Consider the following 22,386-nt stretch of genomic DNA (forward strand, 5'->3'; position numbering starts at 1 on the left):
ATTCTTCGCCAGAGTAGATAAGGGGGGAGGGAATTCAGCGGATGAAAGCTGCTTGATATAGGGGGGAAGGGGGGGGCGGAGCGTTTTAGAATAAGGCAGCAGAATTGTGTGTGGAGTGAGAGAAGGAAGTGTAATATTACTAAAGGGATTATTATTTCTTGGGATAAGGGACGATTGTTTCTTAATGCTAGGGTATCTAAGACATGTCAGATAGACAGGAGATTAGGTGCACAGAAGACTTCCCCTAGGCTCTAAAGAAGGGTCTAAGCTGATAATTGTAGTATACATAGCAGTAATTTAGTCATTGACCACAGTCTGAACAAGGTATAACATATGTGTAACATCTACAGCATTCAATGTGAACCTATATATATAAAAAGGGTTGCTAACAATGTGAGTAGCCCATAATCTAGGTGATATAGTAAAATAATTATATATATAGTGCAAAATATAATAGAAGCCAACTTCATAACCTTAAGCATATCATTGTAATTGCGAAGTGAGAGCTTGTTTACAATATTTATAACAGCCTGGACATATGTTAAGAATTGTATTAACTGAAATTAAAGATGTAATCTAAATTGTAATGATAGCTCTGAAGGGACTCAAAGGCTTGCTACTACATTCGAGACAGTAGAATATCATATAATCTGCATTAATACCTGGAGAAACGTGTATGCAGTGGCACAATAGTAATAAAGTGGAGGCTAGAAGTACTCTGTTCAGAATAATGCATAACAAACAGACAGATATATTCTAATACAGTAGAGTAGTCTCAAGTTAGATCCAGGGCAGACTGTAGCAGATTGAGTTAAAATTGCCTGAGTGAGGACCAAGTATAATACTATGTCCATGTTACAGGTTATTTAGTAAATATAGCCTATAGGCTTAGTGTATTGTAGGGATAGCCACCTAGTTGATATACAGTACGGCACCGTGGGAAATATCTGTTTAGAAGTGGGGGTAATTATTATTAAAAGGGAGGCCTCTTGGTGTTGAAATCAACAGCTGGAACTTGGCCAGGTCTACATACATTATAATATAATCACCCATATGTAGAATCCTGCCTCTATGACCCAAGATATAGTGTCATAAAACAGAAAATCCAGCACCTGAAAGTAACGAGGTGTGCAAGCTTCAAGGATACTGCACCGTATCCCACAATATAGAAGAACACAAAAAAGAAGCAGCACCATCCAATGGTTTCCAACAGATTTATTCGTGCAGTTTGCACACAGTAAAAGCCAGACCAACAAGCAGCAACGTTTCGGACTTAGTCCTTGCATGATTAAGGACTAAGTCCGAAACGTTGCTGCTTATTTGTCTGGCACGAATAAATCTGTTGGAAACCATTGGATGGTGCTGCTTCTTTTTTGTGTTCTTCTAAGATATAGTGTCAAAGAGAGGCTAAGTGGGGTGTATTAGAGGAAAGATTAAAATAAAGAATTGTTAAAGTGAATAGAATATAGTAAACTATACACATAATTTTGTTAACTTGTGCCTCAAGCTAAAACAAAAAGAAACACATGAATCAATGGTATACTTTTAAAATTATCTAGAGTGACTCAAAATTAGGCAGTACTTCAAGCACTAACACATAGGCAATAACAATAGCGCATGGAACAGGCTACGGCTAACCAAGATGCAGACATGCCTAATACATTTGATGAGTGCCAGGAAATATAGGGTGTAATCAAATACACTAGGACAATACCTATATGAAATACAATGCCCATAGTCAAAAAGGGTCTCTCCTGGGTTTACTCCTCAACTATTGGATATTAAACAACGTTGAAACATTTAGTAAGTAACAGAGTATATCGGACTAGGAGGTCATAATTGTGCCCCATAGAAAAAACGATAAAGCAGGGCATATGTAGGGTGATCACGTTGTAAGAGTTGGAAAAGGTAGGCGAGTGTCATAAAGCTTCCAAAAAAAACTACTTATATATGGGAAGCATACTGCGGTTGGCCATGTGAGTCAATACATTTGATAATATAACAGTTATAAAGTGGAAACAGGGAACAATGAGTGAAAATGTACCTTTTAAACAATGATGTATCATAAAGTCTCATACCATCCAAAAAGTGTCAGATACATAATACAAGTGAGCTGTTATTATATGAAAGGGTAAGATATGTACCCGTACGTTAGCTCATGTATTCGATAGGAGTTACCTGGTTACCCCTATCAGTTCTTGTAGGGATCCCATACAGTAGAGATGAGCTAAGCGATAGCAGGAGGGTAAGATGTTTACCCGTATGTGAGCTCATGCTACTGATTAAAGGACGCAGGTCCTCATCAATCTAAGGCACAGTGTAAGTCTTAAAGAGGAAATCAAGTGACTCAGAGAAGTCTTTCTTTTATGTTGCATAGAGGATCTCTTGAGGAGGAGTCAACTCAGGTGTGTTGAGCAATTTAGAACAATGACTATAATAAGGTAAAGTGAGCTATTTAAGAATGAGAGGATAAGATAAGTACCTGTATGTAAGCTCATTTTACCAGTCAGAGAACTTGAACTGTTATTATGATGGTGTGTGATGCAAGTCATCAAGGGGGAATCTTTGGATCCAGAATGTCCTTTCTTTTGGCTTGTGAAGAGGGTCTCTTGGGTAGAGGCTGCCATTCAGGAGCTGAAGAGTCAAGGACGTTAGGTTGCTCAGAAGGCTTAGGGGCATGATCTGTAACCTGTGTGAGACCCAGCGATTGAAGAACTTTCATTCCCTGTTCTGGGGAGGTGATCATATAGGATCTATCTCCGTGTTGAAAGAAGATCTTGACGGGAAAGCCCCACCTGTATTTAAGGTTATGGCGTCGTAGGGTCTGTGTGAGTTGCTGAAATGTCCGTCTCTTAGCTAGGGTGTACAGGGATAGGTCAGGAAATATTTGAACTGAGGTATGTGGTTCTTTCAATGTTTTATTCATGAAGGACGCTCTTAAAACTTTCTCCTTAAACGTGAAATAGTGTAGGCGTAGTATAAGATCCCTTGGGGTGTCTGATGACGAGTTTTGTGGACAAAGAGCTCTATGAGCTCTATCTATGAGGGATTCCTGCTCCATGGCGGAGCCAAGTAGCTCTCTGAAAAGACCGGAGATATTCGTGGAGATCTGTTGGTCCAACTTCTTCTGGTATGCCTCTAATCTGGAGGTTATTTTGCCTGGACCTATCTTCCAAATCCGCTAATTTGGCTTCAAGGTCTGAGATCTGTTTGGCCAGGTTTTGGGAATGTGATAGGTTAGTGTGATCTACGTTCAAATCTTCATGTTTTTGCTCAAGTGTCTCGGTTCATTCCCCTAGAGAGGCAATATCCCTTTTCAATTCACTGACTGACTGTCTGAGGTCTTGTCTGAGGGAGGTGTGATGAGTGTCCATCTTATCAGATAATGCTTTTATGGAATCAAGGATAGTGGATTGAGTTCTCCCAAGACGTTTCTTGGGAGGATTCCCAGGCCTGGCCGGGCCTCTCTATGTGGCGTTAGCTTCTCTAGAGTCATCATCTGACCCCTCTGGATCTGAGATGATTTTGCTGTGAAAATGATCATTCAGGGTCCTCTTAGGGTTGTCCTGGTGTTTCTGTTTTTTCTGCATATTATGTGACATTATGTTCAAGATAAGGAAAGTGCTGGTGATCTTTGAATAATATGACCCTCACACGAGAGGTTTAGGTATGAGATCTCCCTTAATTATAATTGAGGCTGGATGGGCGCACCTGCCCAGCTCCTTCACTTTTACATTTTTAGCACTGCTTATCTATAGTTGCTAGTACGTAACTATAGGGGTGCAGTTGGTTAGTGCAATGAATGTGATCTATTGAAAACCAAATCAGGGCTGAAAACTTTCACTTCTGTAGGTGATGATGTGGTCTACAGTGTGTAGCCTCCCTCCAGGGAAGTTGCCCCCTATGGTCGGAGAAAGGATAGTGGGTATGACCCGCAGGCAATGAGATCCTGCAGGAACGGGAGGAGGGGGCTACGTTGAATACTTAATAGCTAGTCCCTCAGTTATAGCTTGTTTGCTGGAGGCTAATGAAGCGGCACTCAGGGGTGCTGAGTTTAGAGTGACCGTGCCGTAGGGAATCAGAGATATACACTAAGATCCCTGGTATTGTGTATAAAGTCTTATTTGCTTATGTTATCCTACTGCGGATAGGAGGGATGTTAATATGAGGTATCAAAAAGTTCTCCTCAGTGAGACCCCCCAGACAGGTATCTGATTCTTGCCAAATAAATAACTGAATGGGGTCGCAATAGTAATGGAAGATTCTATATAATATTGAAGTGGTTACTTGTAAGGATTCAGCAGTTCCCCTTATGATAGTCCTGCAGCAAGTCACTGTTGCAAATTTTCGTTTCTGTTGTTTGGGCTCACAGGGAAGGAGCTGTAGGTATTCAAAGGTAGTCAGTTCTGTAACAATAAAATGCCCCTTAGAATGCAGGTATCGGCCGTTATGGGATATGATCTGTTTGCTCTGTGTCTGGTGGATCCGCTCTTGTGTGCATGTGAGTTCTAGACTGAGGTAGGCCACAGCTGTAGATCGTGTATGCGTGTAGCTGAAAACTACGCACTTACTTTAAGAAGGTAGAAGATGGGGGCGTCTTCCACCATTCCCTCAGGTCTGCAGTTCAAGATGCTGCATCGTCCCCAGTATCAATGTCATGGACTGTAAATGTCAGGACGGCAGTCACCACTGAGCGACACAGGTAACAGAGCGTGGTAGGGCTCTGTACCAGGTGATCTCTGTAGTACTGGGCTATTACAATCTGCCCTCTGGTGATGTTGAGCGCGACCCCGCACTGCGCTGAGGATCTCTGGTATTTAGGCCCCAAGCTGGAGTAGCGTTGTGATTTCTCAGCAGACGCTCAATATGTATTCGGAAATCTACTCAACTATAGTCAGTCTGTCTTCTGCATGCCGAAAAGTGCTTTGGATTAGTATAGTGGGTGTATATACTAACTTTTAACTTATTATTAAGCTAGCTTCAGCTAGAGCTATATGTAAATGCGTCTGCTCTGTAGCTCAGTTAGCTCCGCCCCCCCGAGCCGACGGATTTTTTTATCTTGTATCTGGCAGGAGCTAGCATCAGTGATTCTAATCGCCCCAGCTTGGCTTTTCAGAATCTATGTTACGGACCTTATAAGGATGTTGTCCATTTTTGGAAGTTTTTCTTCTGTGGAGGGACCGTCTATTTCAGGGTCTTTTTCCCTCTTCGAATCTAGATTCTCTGACGCTGACGGTTAGGAGATTTATCTCCTAGTTTTGTCTAGACAAGGTTTTCCCTTAGAGGTACAGTCTAGTCCAAAATAAACTTTCAGGATTCAGATAGGGCATGTAATTTTAAACAATTTTCCAATTTACTTTTATCACCAAGTTTGCTTTGTTCTTTTAGTATTCTTAGTTGAAAGCTTAACCTAGGAGGTTCATATGCTAATTTCTTAGACCTTGAAGGCCACGTCTTTTCAGTTTTTCACCACTAGAGGGTGTTAGTTCATGTTTTTCATATAGATAACGCTGTGCTCATGCATGTGAAGTTATCTGGGAGCAGGCACTGATTGGCTAAACTGCAAGTCTGTCAAAAGAATTTGAAACAAAGGGGCAGTTTGCAGAAGCTTAGATACAAGATAATCACAGAGGTTAAAAGTATATTAATATAACTGTGTTGGTTATGCAAAACTGGGGAATGGGTAATAAAGGGATTATCTATCTTTTAAAACAATAAAAATTCTGGTGTAGACTGTCCCTTTAAGGGTTTTTTGAATTTATCTTCTGGCTTGTAAGCCTATAGCTTGCACGACTTACCATAAGGTGTGGGTCCCTTGGAGTCTGGGAGGGGTTCTTCAAATTCTGTCTTCAGGAGATCCTGGAGAAGGACTTGTCAATCAGTTTCTCTGAAAGGTCGGTTCTCTGCCTTTTCGATTCCTTTACATTATCGTCTGGCGGGTTTGCTATCCTTGGTTCAAGTCTTGGTCAGAATCAGGCCTGTGTTTAATCCAGTTGCTCCTCCACGGAGTCTTTCTCTGGTTCTTAGAGTTTTGCTCAGGCTCCATTTGAGCCTATGCACTCTGTTGATATTAAGATGTTGTCTTGGAAAGTTTTTCCTCGCTATTTCTTCTGCTCGCAGAGTTTCAGAGTTTTCGGCTCTGCTGTGTGATTTCCTCTCCTTGTTTTGTATGTGGATAGGGAGGTCCTTCGTACTAAGTTGGGATTTCTTCCTAAGATAGTGTCGGACCGCAGTATCAATTAAGAAATGTTCCTTTGTTCTGTCCTAGTCTGTCTTCAGAAGGGACGTCTGTTGCATAACTTGGATGTTGTGCATGCTCTGAAATTCTATCTGCTAGCATCCAGAGATTTTATTTTCTCTCTGGTTAGCGTAAGGACAGGAGTTCTCTTCTTCTTCTTCTTCTTGCTGGTTGAGAAGTGTTATTTGGTTGTCTTAGAGACAGCTGGACTACAGCCTACTGTGAGTATTTAGGTTCTTTCCTCTGGGTCTGTCTTTTCTTCTTTCTGGGTGTTTAAATAATGGGACTTTTGTGGTTCAGTTCTGCAAGGTGGCCTCTTGGCCCTCATTGCTTGCTTTTTCAGAAGTTTTTAATTCAATGCTTTTTGCCTCAGCGGAGGCTTCCTTTGGGAGGAAAGTTCTAAGCGGTGGTGCCTTCTGTTTAGATCCCTTCCATTCTGTGTCCTTTAGCTTGGGTATTGGTTCCCACTAGTAATTAAATGGATTTGTGGACTCTCCATGCCATTTGAAAGAAAACAAAATTATGCTTACCTGATAAATTATTTTCTTTCCTGGCATGGAGAGTCCATGGCCCCCCCTTGTTTTATATTTAAGACGGCGTTAATTTTTGTTCCTTTATACCTCAGGCACCTCTATACCTTTGTGTCCTTTTCTCTTTCCATATTCCCTCGGCTGAATGACTGGGGGTTTATGGGAAGTGGGAGTGATACTTAACAGATTTGCTGGAGTGTTCTTTGCCTCCACCTAGTGGCCAGGAGTTTAATTCCCACTAGTAATTGAATGGATTTGTGGACTCTCCATGCCAGGAAAGAAAATAATTTATCAGGTAAGCATAAATTTTGTTTATTCTTAAGTTTATTGAAATACATATACTTTTTTCACTACTACACTATAGGGTTATAGCGCAGGGATCATTGTCTTTGTGTGTGTGTGTTTATATACTGTATGTGTATGTACAGACATGTACACGTATATAGACATATATATACTGTATATATGTATGTGTGTGTGTGTATATATATATGTGTGTGTGTGTGCATTGGATCCCTTTGCAGTCAAGTAGATTAAAACATGTAACAGCATATTTATGCAATATTCATATTTAACCCCTTAGCGACCGACGCCGTACAGGGTACACCCTACAAAAACCGGTCGTTAACTACCAACGACATACCCTGTACGTCGTCAGGGGTTTCAAGCGGTGGACGCGATCCTGATCGCTTCCAGCCGCTTTCATGTTATTGCAGTGATGCCTCGATATTGAGGCATCCTGCAATAAAAAAATGTAGGCATCCGATGTAGAGAGAGCCACTCTGTGACCCTCTCTGCATCGGCCAGCGATGGTGCCGATCATTGATGGATTGGAGCCATTGCAGGGAGGCGGGTGGGCGGCCCTCACTGGAGGATATCTGGCAGAGGGGAACGGGATCACGTGCAGGGGGCGCTGGGAGCACGCACAGGGCGGGCGCGCGCATGGGGGAGGGAGCAGGTGGGAACGCTATACTATGAGACAAACTGTTAAGGTAAGGAGGGAGAGAGGAGGGAGGAAAATTGTATCTAAGGGATCTGGGAGGGGGTGGGGGGTAGGTTATTGAGGGGGGAGCAGCTACACTACAGAAAAAATGAAAGCTAATTATATGGCAAACTGGGTACTGACAGACAGCTGCCAGTACCCAAGATGCAAATAGGAGTGGGGGGAGGGTTAGAGAGCTGTTTGAGGGGGGGGGGATCAGGGAGGTTGGGGGCAAAGGGGGGGATCCTACAAGGCAGAATATATATTTAAAAAAAAAAAAAAGCCTTTATTTTAGTATCAGGCAGATTTTCTGCCAGTACTTAAGATGGGGGGGGACAATTGGTGGGGTGGGGGAGGGAAGAGAGCTGTTTGGGAGAGATCAGGGGGTGGGATGTATCAGGTGGGAGGCTGATCTCTACACTAAAGCTAAAATTAACCCTACAAGCTGCCTAATTAACCCCTTAACTGTTGGGCATAATACAAGTGTGGTGCGCCAGAGGCATTTAGCGGCCTTCTAATTACCAAAAAGCAACGCCAAAGCCATAATGTACTGCTATTTCTGAACAAAGGGGATCCCAGAGAAGCATTTACAACCATTTGTGCCATAATTGCACAAGGCTGTTTGTAAATAATTTCAGTGTGAAACTTTGTTAAAGTGATTTGAAATGTTAGGATTACCATGGGAACAATTAAAGGGACACTAAACCCAAATTTTTTCTTTTATAAATTCAGATAGAGCGTGCAATTTTAAGCAACTTTCTAATTTACCTCCTATTATCAACGTTGTTCTCTTGTTATCTTTATTTAAAAATCAGGACTATAATTCATAAGGAGCCGGTCCATTTTTAATTGAGAACCTGGGTTATGCTTGGCTTATTGGTGGCTAAATGTCAGCCATCAATAAGCAAGTGCTATCCATGGTGCTGAACCTAATAATGGGCTGGCTGCTAAAATTTACATTCCTGCTTTTTAAATAACAATAGCAAGATACCAAAACAACAAGAAAAATTGATAACAGTAGTAAATGAGAAAGGTTGCTTAGAAATTGCATGCCTATCTGAATCATGAAAGAAAATAATGTGGTTTAGTGTCCCTTTAAGGGGGACTTTTTCCGTCATGAAGTATAAAATACTTCATGCTAAAAGTTCCTTTATTTGTTTTGAAAGCGTTCACCTGCACTGAGCTTCTCATGCAGCCCATGGCAGAATGCTTTTTGCTGTGAGGTGATCGTTCCACCCATACTGTGGGCGGGCCAGTTGGCATTATGCCAGATAGCTAGCACGCTATTGGCTAAGAATCACTTCACAGCAAAATAGCATTCCACCGTGGGCTGCCTGAGGAGCTCAGTGAGGCGAACGCTTCAAACAAAGGATTGCCAGTCTGCTTTCCATAAAGAAAGGTAAGTATTTTAAAAAGAAACTTCAATGTAAAGTTTCATGAATGAAAGTGCCCCTGTTTTTAAAAGTTATTTTTTAGGATACCGGTCACTTATTCATTAAACTTTACAATCACTTTAACCTTACCTACAGTGAGATGCTCAGCCTCTGACAGACTGGTTCCAGTCCCCATACACTAGATCTTTAATCCTGCTGACTGTGCTGCCAGTGTTGCAGATGCAGAGTGGCCTTGGTATGCGCTGTGCTCTCAAAGGAGTTGGACTTACTCCACAGGACCCCCGTTGTCCTCTCAATCTACTCAATTCAGACTTAATTGTTGGCTGCCATATTACAGCATAGCGGCCTTGTAATATGCCTGTGCACACAAAGGTTGTTCCGTGAGTGGCCACCCTCCTGGCTCCTCAGAGTATACTGCCACTGTCCCCAGCTGATGCAGCCGGCGGCCCACCGTGAAACTCCCAGTATCACTTTAGGCTATAATGTGTGTTTTATAGATATGAAAGTGGCTTATCTGTGCCTATACATCACATTGTATTTTTCTAATCAATTAATGATTTAAATTCTGTACATTTTGTGAAAGTTTGAATCTTGTAAATAACTGTGGCAAAATATGTATGTTGAAATTATTTGATTTAACTGTCGTGTTCTGTTAAGATTTATAATATATAATGCAAAGCTACTTCATTGTAATACAAGTTACGCACAAGAAAATCTATGTGCGCCCATTTAAGGCATTTCATGCCAATTTATATGGGGTTGAAACCTGCAAGTATCATCCAAACTTTACACTTTAGAACATTAAACATGTATCTGATTTGCAAAGCAGGTGGCATTTCAACATTACAATGTTACAACAAGCTTTAGGTTATCAGGCCCTGTGAGAGATCCCCTCTATATTCATCAGCCAGTCGCATCTACCTCAACAGTTATTGGTATCCATCAAAACAAAGCATTAGTTATACTATTTTTCATGCCTTCTCAGTAGTGTATTGGGGTTGAATAGAGGAAAGCTGAAAATCATTTATTATTTATACTTAACTGAGTAAATAATATTACATTCAACTGTAAGTTTCGACTATATAGATCATTCTCCTAAAGTTGATAGAATATCCTGTAAATCTGGAATAGCACTAACGGGTGATGCTGAACAATCTCATGGATATAAAAAGGAAGCCATACCTGAAAACAACCTTCTTGTTTCAATGGCAATATGACACCCCCATCGTCTATTTTTCTAATATTAAATCGATAGGGTATTGATAAGCTGATGACTCCAAAATTTCTATTCCCAATTTAGCGCTCACTAAGTTTCCCTTTTTGTTGTTGATTTTTAAAAGACTTGGTTGGAACCAGAAATAATTGGAATTCTTATACCATCCCGAAAAGGTTAGGATTTCTGTCTGGCCCTTATAAAAAAGGACAGTTTAGGGGCATAACCGAGGTACGACTATTTCAGCAACATTACAACTGTCAATCTTGTTAGATATGTTTTCTTTGTGTTCTTATTTTTTATTGGCATAGTCAGAGCTGTCTTGTTTTCCTGGTCTGGGAATGCACAGATTTGTGGCTGTTATCGTTTATCGGATGTGTGTTATGTGTCAATCTGTGAGTGTTGAGCATTTATCAAGTGCTTTTGGCTTTTGAATTTGATGTCTATTTTGTTGCCAATATATAGTTAACTTGTTGAAGAAGCAGCAGTGCACTACTGGGAGTTAGCTGAATGCATTGGGAGAGCCAATGACATGAGGGATATATTTGCAGCCACCAATCAGCAGTTCTACCAAGGTAGCCCTTTAAATTAAAGAAATAAGAAACAAAACACATTAGATGATAGATGTAAACAGTTTGTTTAAAATCACATGCTCTATCTGAATCATGAAAGAAACATGTGGGCTTTAACTTCTATCAAATCAGGAGTTTTACCACGTTTTCAGGAACTAGCATACTAGACCTTATATTGAGTATTTAAATACTAGCAGTTTTCTAATTGATTAAGTAAGGACTTGCCCTGCATCACCGCACAAATAATAAAGTTGGCAATTGCGCTGGGCTAAGGCCCTGGCCCACTGGCAAAAATGCCCTTATGTCCAATGCTCAGCCAGGCCTGTTTATAATGAATGTGATGGCAAATTGTTCGGAGATGCTTCTTCTCTATTTATTTAAACTGTTTTAATAAAAATCTTTCTTGATTTATTTCTGCAATTACAGGGACATGGAACATTTTGAGATTGTAAATAAAATACTTAAAGTGAATGTCAACTTTCATGATGAAAAGCCCTGTTTTTAAAAATACTATTAAAAACAGGGCACTTTCATTTATGAAAGTTTACATTGAAGCAGTTCTTTAAAATACTTACCTTTTATTTCTAGCAAGCGTGGAACACCGGAGCAGGCGATTCCTCTGCTCCCAGGACGTCTCTTCTTACTTCAGAAATGAGGAATCTGGCTTCCTCAATCACGGTGTGGCCTCAGGTAATGGTTTGCTCTGGAGGGAAGCCGTTATTGGATGAAGCCGGATTAATCATTTCTGATGTAAGAAGAGACGACCTGGGGGCAAGGGAATCGCTGCTCCGGTGTTTCACGCTTTCTAGGAATAAAAGGTAAGTATTTTAAAGAGAACGGCTTCAATGTAGAAAGTGCCCCTGTTTTTAATAGGTATTTTTAAAAACAGGGAGGCTTTCATTCATGAAAGTTGACATTAACTTTAAGGTATTTTTTTAATTATTTAGTTTGTCATCTTTTCCCTTATTCCTTGTCATTTAAATTTTGGAAATGGTGGGTTTCCATTTCTGAGAATTTAAGAGCTCACTGCAGATTTCAAACCTAGCCCTCTTACATACCTGTTCCATTATTGTGCTCATTAGAGGTGACAGATTCATGGTTTGCAAATGAGTGTCAATCCATTTCTGTTCCATTATCAAGTCTCTTTCAAGGCAAGTGGTTGGGGTAGTTTGGCCAGTGAAAAACAATTACAGCAAATAAAGTATTAGTGTATTCAAAAGTCTTGTAATTACAAAGGGTTTTATGTCCCTTTTAACTTTATAATTTGGAGCAGGTTCCTTAGGCTCTTTCAGTGAATAGCACACTGACCAAACAAACAATTGCCTAGTAAACATAATTAATACAATTTGTTTGTTATAGACATCAGGTTTAGCTTTGGCACTGGGGAGCATCGTTCATGGGCCTGTCAGTCTGTGGGCATGGAAAAGCTGAAGACCTGAACAACAGATTGCTACCTGCATGGATAAAGATTCTTCTTGCAGAGGTACAAAATCCATAGATTCCAAGTTGCAGCCAGAGGGAGGCATCTAAGGACTTTTACACTTCATAAACTTCTATCCTTTGTTTAGGGATGCCCAACAATGCAACGTCTGTCTGCTGTCAATGGCCTAGTTGCCCTGGTAGGATCTGAAATCTGCATTTAATACAAGTAATGATTTTTATGTAATGTGCCATAAACCTCATATTAATCACGTTTTGTTTTTAGGGAGGGGGTGAGCAAAGAGTCTGGTGTTTTCCCCTTTTACTATCAAAATGCAAAAATAAAAGATTCCAGTCTTTAAGACAAGTGTGTCTGGATATATTGCCAACAAAAGATAGAACAAAGTGGTATGCTACATCTTATTCAAAAGCCTGATATAGACCACAAAATACTTTAGAAGACTTACCCTAGATTTAGAGTTTGCGGCCAAAGGGGTGCTTAGCTACGCGTGTTTTTTTTTCTAGCACGGCTTCTAAACAACGCTGGTTATTTAGAGTTCTCTAAAGGGGCGGCGTAGGCTCCAAAAAGGGAGCGTACAGGCATATTTACCGCCACTATCAACTCTCATACCAGTGTTGCTTACGGGTTAGCGGCTAGCTGGAAAAACGTGCTCGTGCACGATTCCCCCATAGGAAACAATGGGGCAGTTGGGCTGTAAAAAAACCTAACACCTGCAAAAAAGCAGCGTAAGCTCCTAACGCAGGCCCTAATGTTTCCTATAGGAAACACTTTCTAGTCTGCACCTAACACCCTAACATGAACCCCGAGTCTAAAACACCCCTAACCTTACACTTATTAACCCCTAATCAGCTGCCGCCCCCACTATCGCTGACCCCTGCATTATATAACCCCTAATCTGCCGCTCCGTACACTACCGCCGCAACCTACATTATACCTATGTACCCCTAATCTGCTGCCCCTAACATCGCCCACCCCTATTTATATTTATTAACCCCTAATCTGCCGCCCCCAACGTCGCCGCTTACCTACCTACACTTATTAACCCCTAATCTGCCGACCGGACCACCTCGCTCCGCCACTCTGAAATAAATGTATTAACCCCTAAAACCGCCGCACTCATCGCCTCGCAAACCCTATAATAAATAGTATTAAACTCCTAATCTGCCCTCCCTAACATCGCCGACACCTAACTTCACGTATAACCCCTAATCTGCCGACCAGACTCGCCGCTACTCTAATAAATGTATAAACCCCTAAAAGCTAAGTCTAACCCTAACACCCCCCTAAGTGAAATATAATTTTATTCTAACGAAATAAATTAACTCTTATTAACTAAAGTATTCCTATTTAAAGCTAAATACTTACCTGTAAAATAAACCCTAATATAGCTACAATATAACGAATAATTAAGGCAACTATTTTAACTAGGTACAATAGCTATTAAATAGTTATTTACTATTTAATAGCTACCTAGTTAAAATATTTACAAAATTACCTGTAAAATAACAAAGCCCCCCAAAATAAAAAAAATTCCCTACCCTAATCTAATTAAATTAGTTAACAGCTCTATTACCTTACCAGCCCTTAAAAGGGCTTTTTGCAGGGCATGCCCCAAAGAAATCAGCTCTTTTGCCTGTAAAAAAAACACAATACCACCTCCCCAACATTACAACCCACCACCCACATACCCCTACTCTAAACCAAACCCCCCTTATATCAGCCAATTCAGATTCAAGTTCAATCCGATTGGCTGATCCAATCAGCCAATCAGATTGAGCTCGCATTCTATTGGCTGATCGGAACAGCCAATAGAATGCGAGCTCAATCTGATTGGCTGATTCAATCAGCCAATCAGATTTTTTCCTACCTTAATTCCGATTGGCTGATAGAATCCTATCAGCCAATCGGAATTCGAGGGACGCCATCTTGGATGACGTCACTTAAAGGAACCTTCATTCGTCGGGTAGTCGTCGTTGAAGAAGGATGTTCCGCGCCGGAGGTCTGAAGATGGAGCCGCTCCTCGTCGGATGGATGAAGATAGAAGATGCCGCTTGGATGAAGATGTTTGCCGGTCCGGATGTCCTCTTCTGCCCGGATAGGATGAAGACTTTTGCCGCTCCGGATGTCTTCTTTTGGTCCATCGGATGAAGAGTTCGGCCCGGTTGGGTGAAGACGACTCAAGGTAGGGAGATCTTCAGGGGGGTAGTGTTAGGTTTATTTAAGGGGGGTTGGGTTAGAGTAGGGGTATGTGGGTGGAGGATTGTAATGTTAGGGGGTGGTATTGTGTTTTTTTTAGAGGCAAAAGAGCTGATTTCTTTCTTTTAAGGGCTGGTAAGGTAATAGAGCTGTTAACTATTTTAATTTCTCTTGTAAGGTGTATCCAGTCCACGGATCATCCATTACTTGTGGGATATTCTCATTCCCAACAGGAAGTTGCAAGAGGACACCCACAGCAGAGCTGTTATATAGCTCCTCCCCCTAACTGCCATATCCAGTCATTCTCTTGCAACTCTCAACAACGCATGGAGGTAGTAAGAGAGAGTGGTGAAAGTATAGTTAGTTTTTTTATCTTCAATCAAAAGTTTATTTTAAATGGTACCGGAGTTGTAACTATTTTATCCCAGGCAGTAAATAGAGAAGAATCTGCCTGAGTTTTCTATGATCTTAGCAGGTTGTAACTAAGATCCATTGCTGTTCTCACATATGTCTGAGGAGAGAGGTAACTTCAGCGGGAGAATGGCGTGCAGGTTACTCTGCTATGAGGGTATGTGCAGTTACAATTTCTCCTGTTAAGTGTGATCAGTCCAGCGGGTCATCATTACTTCTGGGATATTAACTCCTCCCCAACAGGAAGTGCAAGAGGATCACCAGCAGAGCTGCTATATAGCTCCTCCCCTCTATGTCACACCCAGTCATTCTCTTGCACCCAACTAATAGATAGGATGTGTGAGAGGACTGTGGTGATTTACTTAGTTTTTATAACTTCAATCAAAAGTTTGTTATTTTAAAACAGCACCGGAGTGTGTTGTTCCTTCTCAGGGAGAATTTGAAGAAGAATCTACCTGAGTTTTTTTCTGTATGATTTTAACCGGATTAGTTAAGATCATGTTGCCTGTTCTCGGCCATCTGAGGAGTGAGGTAAACTTCAGATCAGGGGGACAGCGGGCAGGTTCACCTGCAAAGAGGTATGTAGCAGCATATTATTTTCTGAGAATGGGAATTGACTAGAAAATACTGCAAATACCTATATAAAGTAAGTTCAGCCTTAAATGCAGTAGTAGCAACTGGTATCAGGCTGTCATGTATGTATATTTTCACTTCAGTATTCTGGGGAATGGCATTTCACTGAAATAATACTGTTTACATAAAACTTTAGCCTATTTTGCAGTTAAAACGGCTTGCAGCAGGCTTTTTATGACAAATACATTTATTGATGTTTAAACGTTTTTGCTGGCATGTGAAATCGTTTATATTTCTGAGGTACTGGGTGAAAACTTATTGGGCATTAGTTTTATCCACATGGCGGGCATTTTGTTTGATTTATGACAGTTTACTGATCTCCCTCACTGTTGTGTGTGAGGGGGGAGGGGCTGAATTTGGCGCTTTTACTACGCATCAGAAATTCAGTCACAAGTCTGTTCTTCTTCCCTGCATGATCCGGTTCGTCTCTACAGAGCTCAGGGGTCTTCAAAAGTTATTTTGAGGGAGGTAATCACTCACTAGCAGACCTGTGAGATTGTGCTTGACTGTGATAAAAAACGTTACATTCTGTACTTTTTTTTTCTGCTATTAAAGGGCTAGTTATCCATTACTAATGGGAGCAATCCTTTGCTAAAATTGTATTTTTACTGAGAAAAAAAGTTTGTTTTTCATAAAATTATCTGTTTTATTGTACTCAACTGTCATATCCTTCTGTGCTTCTTAAAGGCACAGTGCGTTTTTGCATACTATTTATAAAAGTGAATTGAAAAGTATTTCCAAGTTTGCTGGTTATTTGCTAGTGTGTTAAACATGTCTGACTCAGAGGAATATCTCTGTGCTATATGTGCTAAAGCCAAAGTGGAGCCCAATAGAAATTTATGTACTAATTGTATTGATGCTACTTTAAATACTCAAATCTGTTTGTGGTTCCCAAGAAAGAAGGAACCTTCAGACCAATCTTGGATTTAAAGATCCTAAACAGATTCCTAAGAGTTCCATCGTTCAAAATGGAAACTATTCGGACAATCCTACCCATGATCCAAAAGGGTCAGTACATGACCACAGTGGATTTAAAGGATGCTTACCTTCACATACCGATTCACAGAGATCATTTCCGGTATCTAAGGTTTGCCTTCCTAGACAGACATTACCAGTTTGTAGCTCTTCCATTCGGGTTGGCTACGGCTCCAAGAATCTTCACAAAGGTTCTGGGGGCTCTTCTGGCGGTACTAAGACCGCGAGGAATCTCGGTAGCTCCATACCTAGACGACATTCTGATTCAAGCTTCAAGCTTTCAAACTGCCAAGTCTCATACAGAGTTTGTACTGGCATTTCTAAGATCGCATGGGTGGAAGGTAAACGAAAAGAAGAGTTCTCTTGTTCCACTCACAACAGTTCCCTTCTTGGGGACTCTTATAGATTCTGTAGAAATGAAGATTTACCTGACAGAAGACAGGTTAACAAAACTTCAAAACGCCTGCCGTGTCCTTCATTCCATTCAACACACCCGTCAGTGGCTCAATGTATGGAGGTGATCGGCTTAATGGTAGCGGCAATGGACATAGGTCCCCTTTGCACGCCTACACCTCAGACCGCTGCAATTGTGCATGCTAAGTCAGTGGAATGGGGATTACTCAGACTTGTCCCCCACTCTGATCTGGATCAAGAGACCAGAAATTCTCTTCTGTGGTGGCTTTCTCGGCCACATCTGTCCAAGGGGATGCCATTCAGCAGGCCAAATTGGACAATTGTAACAACAGACGCCAGCCTGTTAGGTTGGGGCGCTGTCTGGAATTCCCTGAAGGCTCAGGGATCATGGACTCAGGAGGAGAGTCTCCTGCCAATAAACATTCTGGAATTGAGAGCAGTTCTCAATGCCCTTCTGGCTTGGCCCCAGTTAACAACTCGGGGGTTCATCAGATTTCAGTCGGACAACATCACGACTGTAGCTTACATCAACCATCAAGGAGGAACAAGAAGCTCCCTAGCGATGATGGAAGATAATTCGTTGGGCAGAGTCTCACTCTTGCCATCTCTCAGCAATCCACATTCCGGGAGTGGAGAACTGGGAGGCGGATTTCCTAAGTCGTCAGACTTTTCATCCGGGGGGAGTGGGAACTTCATCCGGAGGTCTTTGCCCAAATACTTCGACGTTGGGGCAAACCAGAGATAGATCTCATGGCGTCTCGACAGAACGCCAAGCTTCCTCGTTACGGGTCCAGATCCAGGGATCCGGGAGCGGCCCTAGTAGATGCTTTGACAGCACCTTGGACCTTCGGGAGAGCTTATGTGTTTCCACCCTTTCCGATGCTTCCTCGATTGATCGCCAGAATCAAACAGGAGAGAGCATCAGTAATTCTAATAGGCGCCTGCGTGGCCTCGCAGGACCTGGTATGCAGATCTAGTGGACATGTCATCCTGTCCACCTTGGTCTCTGCCTCTGAGACAGGACCTTCTGATTCAGGGTCCTTTCAAACATCAAAATCTAATTTCTCTGAAGCTGACTGCCTGGAGATTGAACGCTTGATTTTATCAAGCGTGGATTCTCTGATTCAGTAATTGATACCCTGATACAGGCTAGGAAACCTGTTACCAGAAAGATTTATCATAAAATATGGCGTAAATACCTGTATTGGTGCGAATCCAAAGGTTACTCTTGGAGTAAGGTTAGGATTCCTAGGATATTGTCTTTTCTACAAGAGGGTTTAGAAAAGGGTTTATCCGCTAGTTCTTTAAAGGGACAGATCTCAGCTCTGTCCATTTTGTTACACAAACGTCTGTCAGAAGTTCCAGACGTTCAGGCTTTTGTCAGGCTTTGGCCAGGATTAAGCCTGTGTTTAAAACTGTTGCTCCGCCATGGAGTTTAAACCTTGTTCTTAACGTTTTACAGGGCGTTCCGTTTGAACCCCTTCATTCCGTTGATATAAAATTTTTATCTTGGAAAGTTCTATTTTTAATGGCTATTTCCTCGGCTCGAAGAGTCTCTGAGTTATCAGCCTTACATTGTTATTCTCCTTATCTGATTTTTCACTCGGATAAGGTAGTTCTGTGTACTAAACCTGGGTTCTTACCTAAGGTAGTCACTAACAGGAATATCAATCAGGAGATTGTTGTTCCATCCTTGTGTCCTAATCCTTCCTCAAAGAAGGAACGACTTCTGCACAATCTAGATGTAGTTCGTGCCCTAAAATTTTATTTACAGGCAACTAAAGATTTTCGACAAACATCTTCCCTGTTTGTCGTTTACTCTGGTCAGAGGAGAGGTCAAAAAGCTTCGGCTACCTCTCTCTCTTTTTGGCTTCGTAGCATAATACGTTTAGCCTATGAGACTGCTGGACAGCAGCCTCCTGAAAGAATTACAGCTCATTCCACTAGAGCTGTGGCTTCCACTTGGGCCTTTAAGAATGAGGCCTCTGTTGAACAGATTTGCAAGGCTGCAACTTGGTCTTCGCTTCATACTTTTTCCAAATTTTACAAATTTGACACTTTTGCTTCTTCGGAGGCTATTTTTGGGAGAAAGGTTCTTCAGGCAGTGGTTCCTTCTGTATAAAGATCCTGCCTATCCCTCCCGTCATCCGTGTACTTTTGCTTTGGTATTGGTATCCCAGAAGTAATGATGACCCATGGACTGATCACACTTAACAGGAGAAAACATAATTTATGCTTACCTGATAAATTCCTTTCTCCTGTAGTGTGATCAGTCCACGGCCCGCCCTGTTTTTTTATGGCAGGGTCTAAATTTTTAAATTATACTCCAGTCACCACTGCACCCTTTAGCTTCTCCTTTCTCGTTGGTTCTTGGTCGAATGACTGGGTGTGACGTAGAGGGGAGGAGCTATATAGCAGCTCTGCTGGGTGATCCTCTTGCACTTCCTGTTGGGGAGGAGTTAATATCCCAGAAGTAATGATGACCCGTGGACTGATCACACTACAGGAGAAAGGAATTTATCAGGTAAGCATAAATTATGTTTTTTTCTAGAAATGGAAAATGCTAGAAAATGCTGCTGATACTGGATTAATGTAAGTTAAGCCTGGATACAGTGATTTAATAGCGACTGGTATCATGCTTACTCTCAGGGGTAATACCCTTATAAAATTGCAATGTAAAACGTTTGCTGGCATGTTTAGTTTCCTGAGGCTTTCCACTGTTGTAGTATAAAAGTTACAGTTGTTGCAGTTAAAATTACAAACTGTGACATCCAGCTTCCCTCAGGAGTCCCCTGTATGCTATAGGACATCTCTAAAGGGCTCAAAGGCTTTCCAAAGTCGTTTATTGGGGAAGGTAGGGCCACAGCAGGCTGTGGCAGTTTGTTGTGTCTGTTAAAAAACGTCTATATCGTTTTTTTGATCCGTTTTTTTAATTAAGGGGTTAATCATCCATTTGCAAGTGGGTGCAATGCTCTGTTAACTTATTACATACACTGTAAAAATTTTGTTTGATTTACTGCCTTTTTTCACTGTTTTTCAAATTTTGACAAAATTTGTTTCTCTTAAAGGCACAGTACCGTTTTTTATATTTGCTTGTTAACTTGATTTAAAGTGTTTTCCAAGCTTGCTAGTCTCATTGCTAGTCTGTACAAACATGTCTGACATAGAGGAAACTCCTTGTTCATTATGTTTAAAAGCCATGGTGGAACCCCCTCTTAGAATGTGTACCAAATGTTCTGATTTCACTTTAAGCAAAAAAGATCATATTCTTTCTTTAAAAAATTTATCACTAGAGGAATCTGACGAGGGGGAAGTTATGCCAACTAACTCTCCCCACGTGTCAGATCCTTTGACTCCTGCTCAAGGGACTCACGCTCAAATGGCGCCAAGTACATCTAGGGCGCCCATAGCGATTACTTTACAAGACATGGCGGCAGTCATGGATAATACACTGTCAGCGGTATTAGCCAGACTACCTGAATTTAGAGGTAAGCGAGATAGCTCTGGGGTTAGACGAAATGCAGAGCATACTGACGCTTTAAGAACCATGTCTGATACTGCCTATGCAGAAGCTGAGGAAGGAGAGCTTCAGTCTGTGGGTGATGTTTCTGACTCGGGAAAGATGATGCAACCTGATTCTGATATTTCTACATTTAAATTTAAGCTTGAACACCTCCGCGTGTTTCTCAGGGAGGTTTTAGCTGCTCTGAATGACTGTGATACAATTGCAGTGCCAGAGAAATTGTGTAGACTGGATAAATACTATGCAGTGCCGGTGTGTACCTGATGTTTTTCCAATACCTAAAAGGTTTACAGAAATTATTAATAAGGAATGGGATAGACCAGGTGTGACGTTCTCTTCCCCTCCTATTTTTAGAAAAATGTTTCCAATAGACGCCACCACACGGGACTTATGACAGACAGTTCCTAAGGTGGAGGGAGCAGTTTCTACTTTAGCAAAGCGTACTACTATCCCTGTCGAGGACAGTTGTGCTTTTTTAGATCCAATGGATAAAATATTAGAAGGTTACCTTAAGAAAATGTTTATTCAATAAGGTTTTATCCTACAGCCCCTTGCATGCATTGCTCCTGTCACTGCTGCTGCGGCGTTCTGGTTTGAGTCTCTGGAAGAGGCTTTACAGGTAGCGACTCCATTGGATGACATACTTGGCAAGCTTAGAGCACTTAAGCTAGCCAATTCCTTTGTTTTCTGATGCCATTGTTCATTTGACTAAACTAACGGCTAAGAATTCTGGTTTTGCTATACAGGCGCGCAGGGCGCTATGGCTTAAATCATGGTCAGCTGACGTGACTTCAAAATCTAAGCTGCTTAACATTCCCTTCAAGGGGCAGACCCTATTCGGGCCTTGTTTGAAGGAGATTATTGCTGATATCACTGGAGGAAAAGGTCATGCCCTTCCTCAGGACAGGTCCAAATCAAGGGCCCAAACAGTCTAATTTTCGTGCCTTTCGAAACTTCAAGGCAAGTGCGGCATCAACTTCCTCTAATGCAAACAAGAGGGAACTTTTGCTCAGTCCAAGACGGTCTGGAGACCAAACCAGACCTGGGACAAAGGTAATCAGGCCAAAAAGCCTGCTGCTGCCTCTAAGACAGCATGAAGGAACGGCCCCCTATCCGGTAACGGATCTAGTAGGGGGCAGACTTTTCGCTTTTCGCACAGGCTGTGGGCAAGAGATGTCCAGGATCCCTGGGTGTTGGAAATTATATCCCAGGGATATCTTCTGGACTTCAAAGCTTCCCCCCCCAAAAGGGAGATTTCACCTTTCACAATTATCTGCAAACCAGATAAAGAGAGAGGCATTCTTACACTGTGTGCGAGACCTCCTAGTTATGGGAGTGATCCATCCAGTTCCAAAGGAGGAACAGGGACAGGGTTTTTACTCAAATCTGTTTGTGGTTCCCAAAAAAGAGGGAACCTTCAGACCAATTTTGGATCTAAAGATCTTAAACAAATTCCTCAGAGTTCCATCATTCAAGATGGAAACTATTCGTACCATCCTACCTATGATCTAGGAGGGTCAATATATGACTACAGTGGATTTAAAGGATGCTTATCTTCACATTCCGATAACAAAGATCATCATCGGTTTCTCAGGTTTGCCTTTCTAGGCAGGCATTACCAGTTTGTAGCTCTTCCCTTTGGATTAGCTACAGCCCCAAGAATCTTTACGAAGGTTCTAGGGTCGCTTCTGGCGGTCCTAAGGCCGCGGGGCATAGCAGTGGCCCCTTATTTAGACGACATCCTGATACAGGCGTCAAACTTCCAAATTGCCAAGTCTCATACGGACGTAGTACTGGCATTTCTGAGATCGCATGGGTGGAAAGTGAACGAGGAAAAGAGTTCTCTATCCCCACTCACAAGTTT

At 41.7% G+C, this 22,386-nt stretch overlaps 1 protein-coding gene across 1 annotated transcript in view; it reads left to right on the forward strand.

Annotated features, from left to right (window-relative positions):
- FOCAD (focadhesin) overlaps window positions 1-22,386 on the forward strand; it is a 1,237,844-nt gene that overhangs the window by 1,071,954 nt on the left and 143,504 nt on the right. The window contains 3 exon segments of the mRNA XM_053702659.1: window positions 12,289-12,327; window positions 12,329-12,412; window positions 12,498-12,571. Of these exon segments, the coding sequence (XP_053558634.1) occupies window positions 12,289-12,327; window positions 12,329-12,412; window positions 12,498-12,571 (197 nt within the window).

This window comes from Bombina bombina, chromosome 2 (assembly GCF_027579735.1).
Source record: "Bombina bombina isolate aBomBom1 chromosome 2, aBomBom1.pri, whole genome shotgun sequence".
Taxonomy (NCBI): Eukaryota; Metazoa; Chordata; class Amphibia; order Anura; family Bombinatoridae; genus Bombina; species Bombina bombina.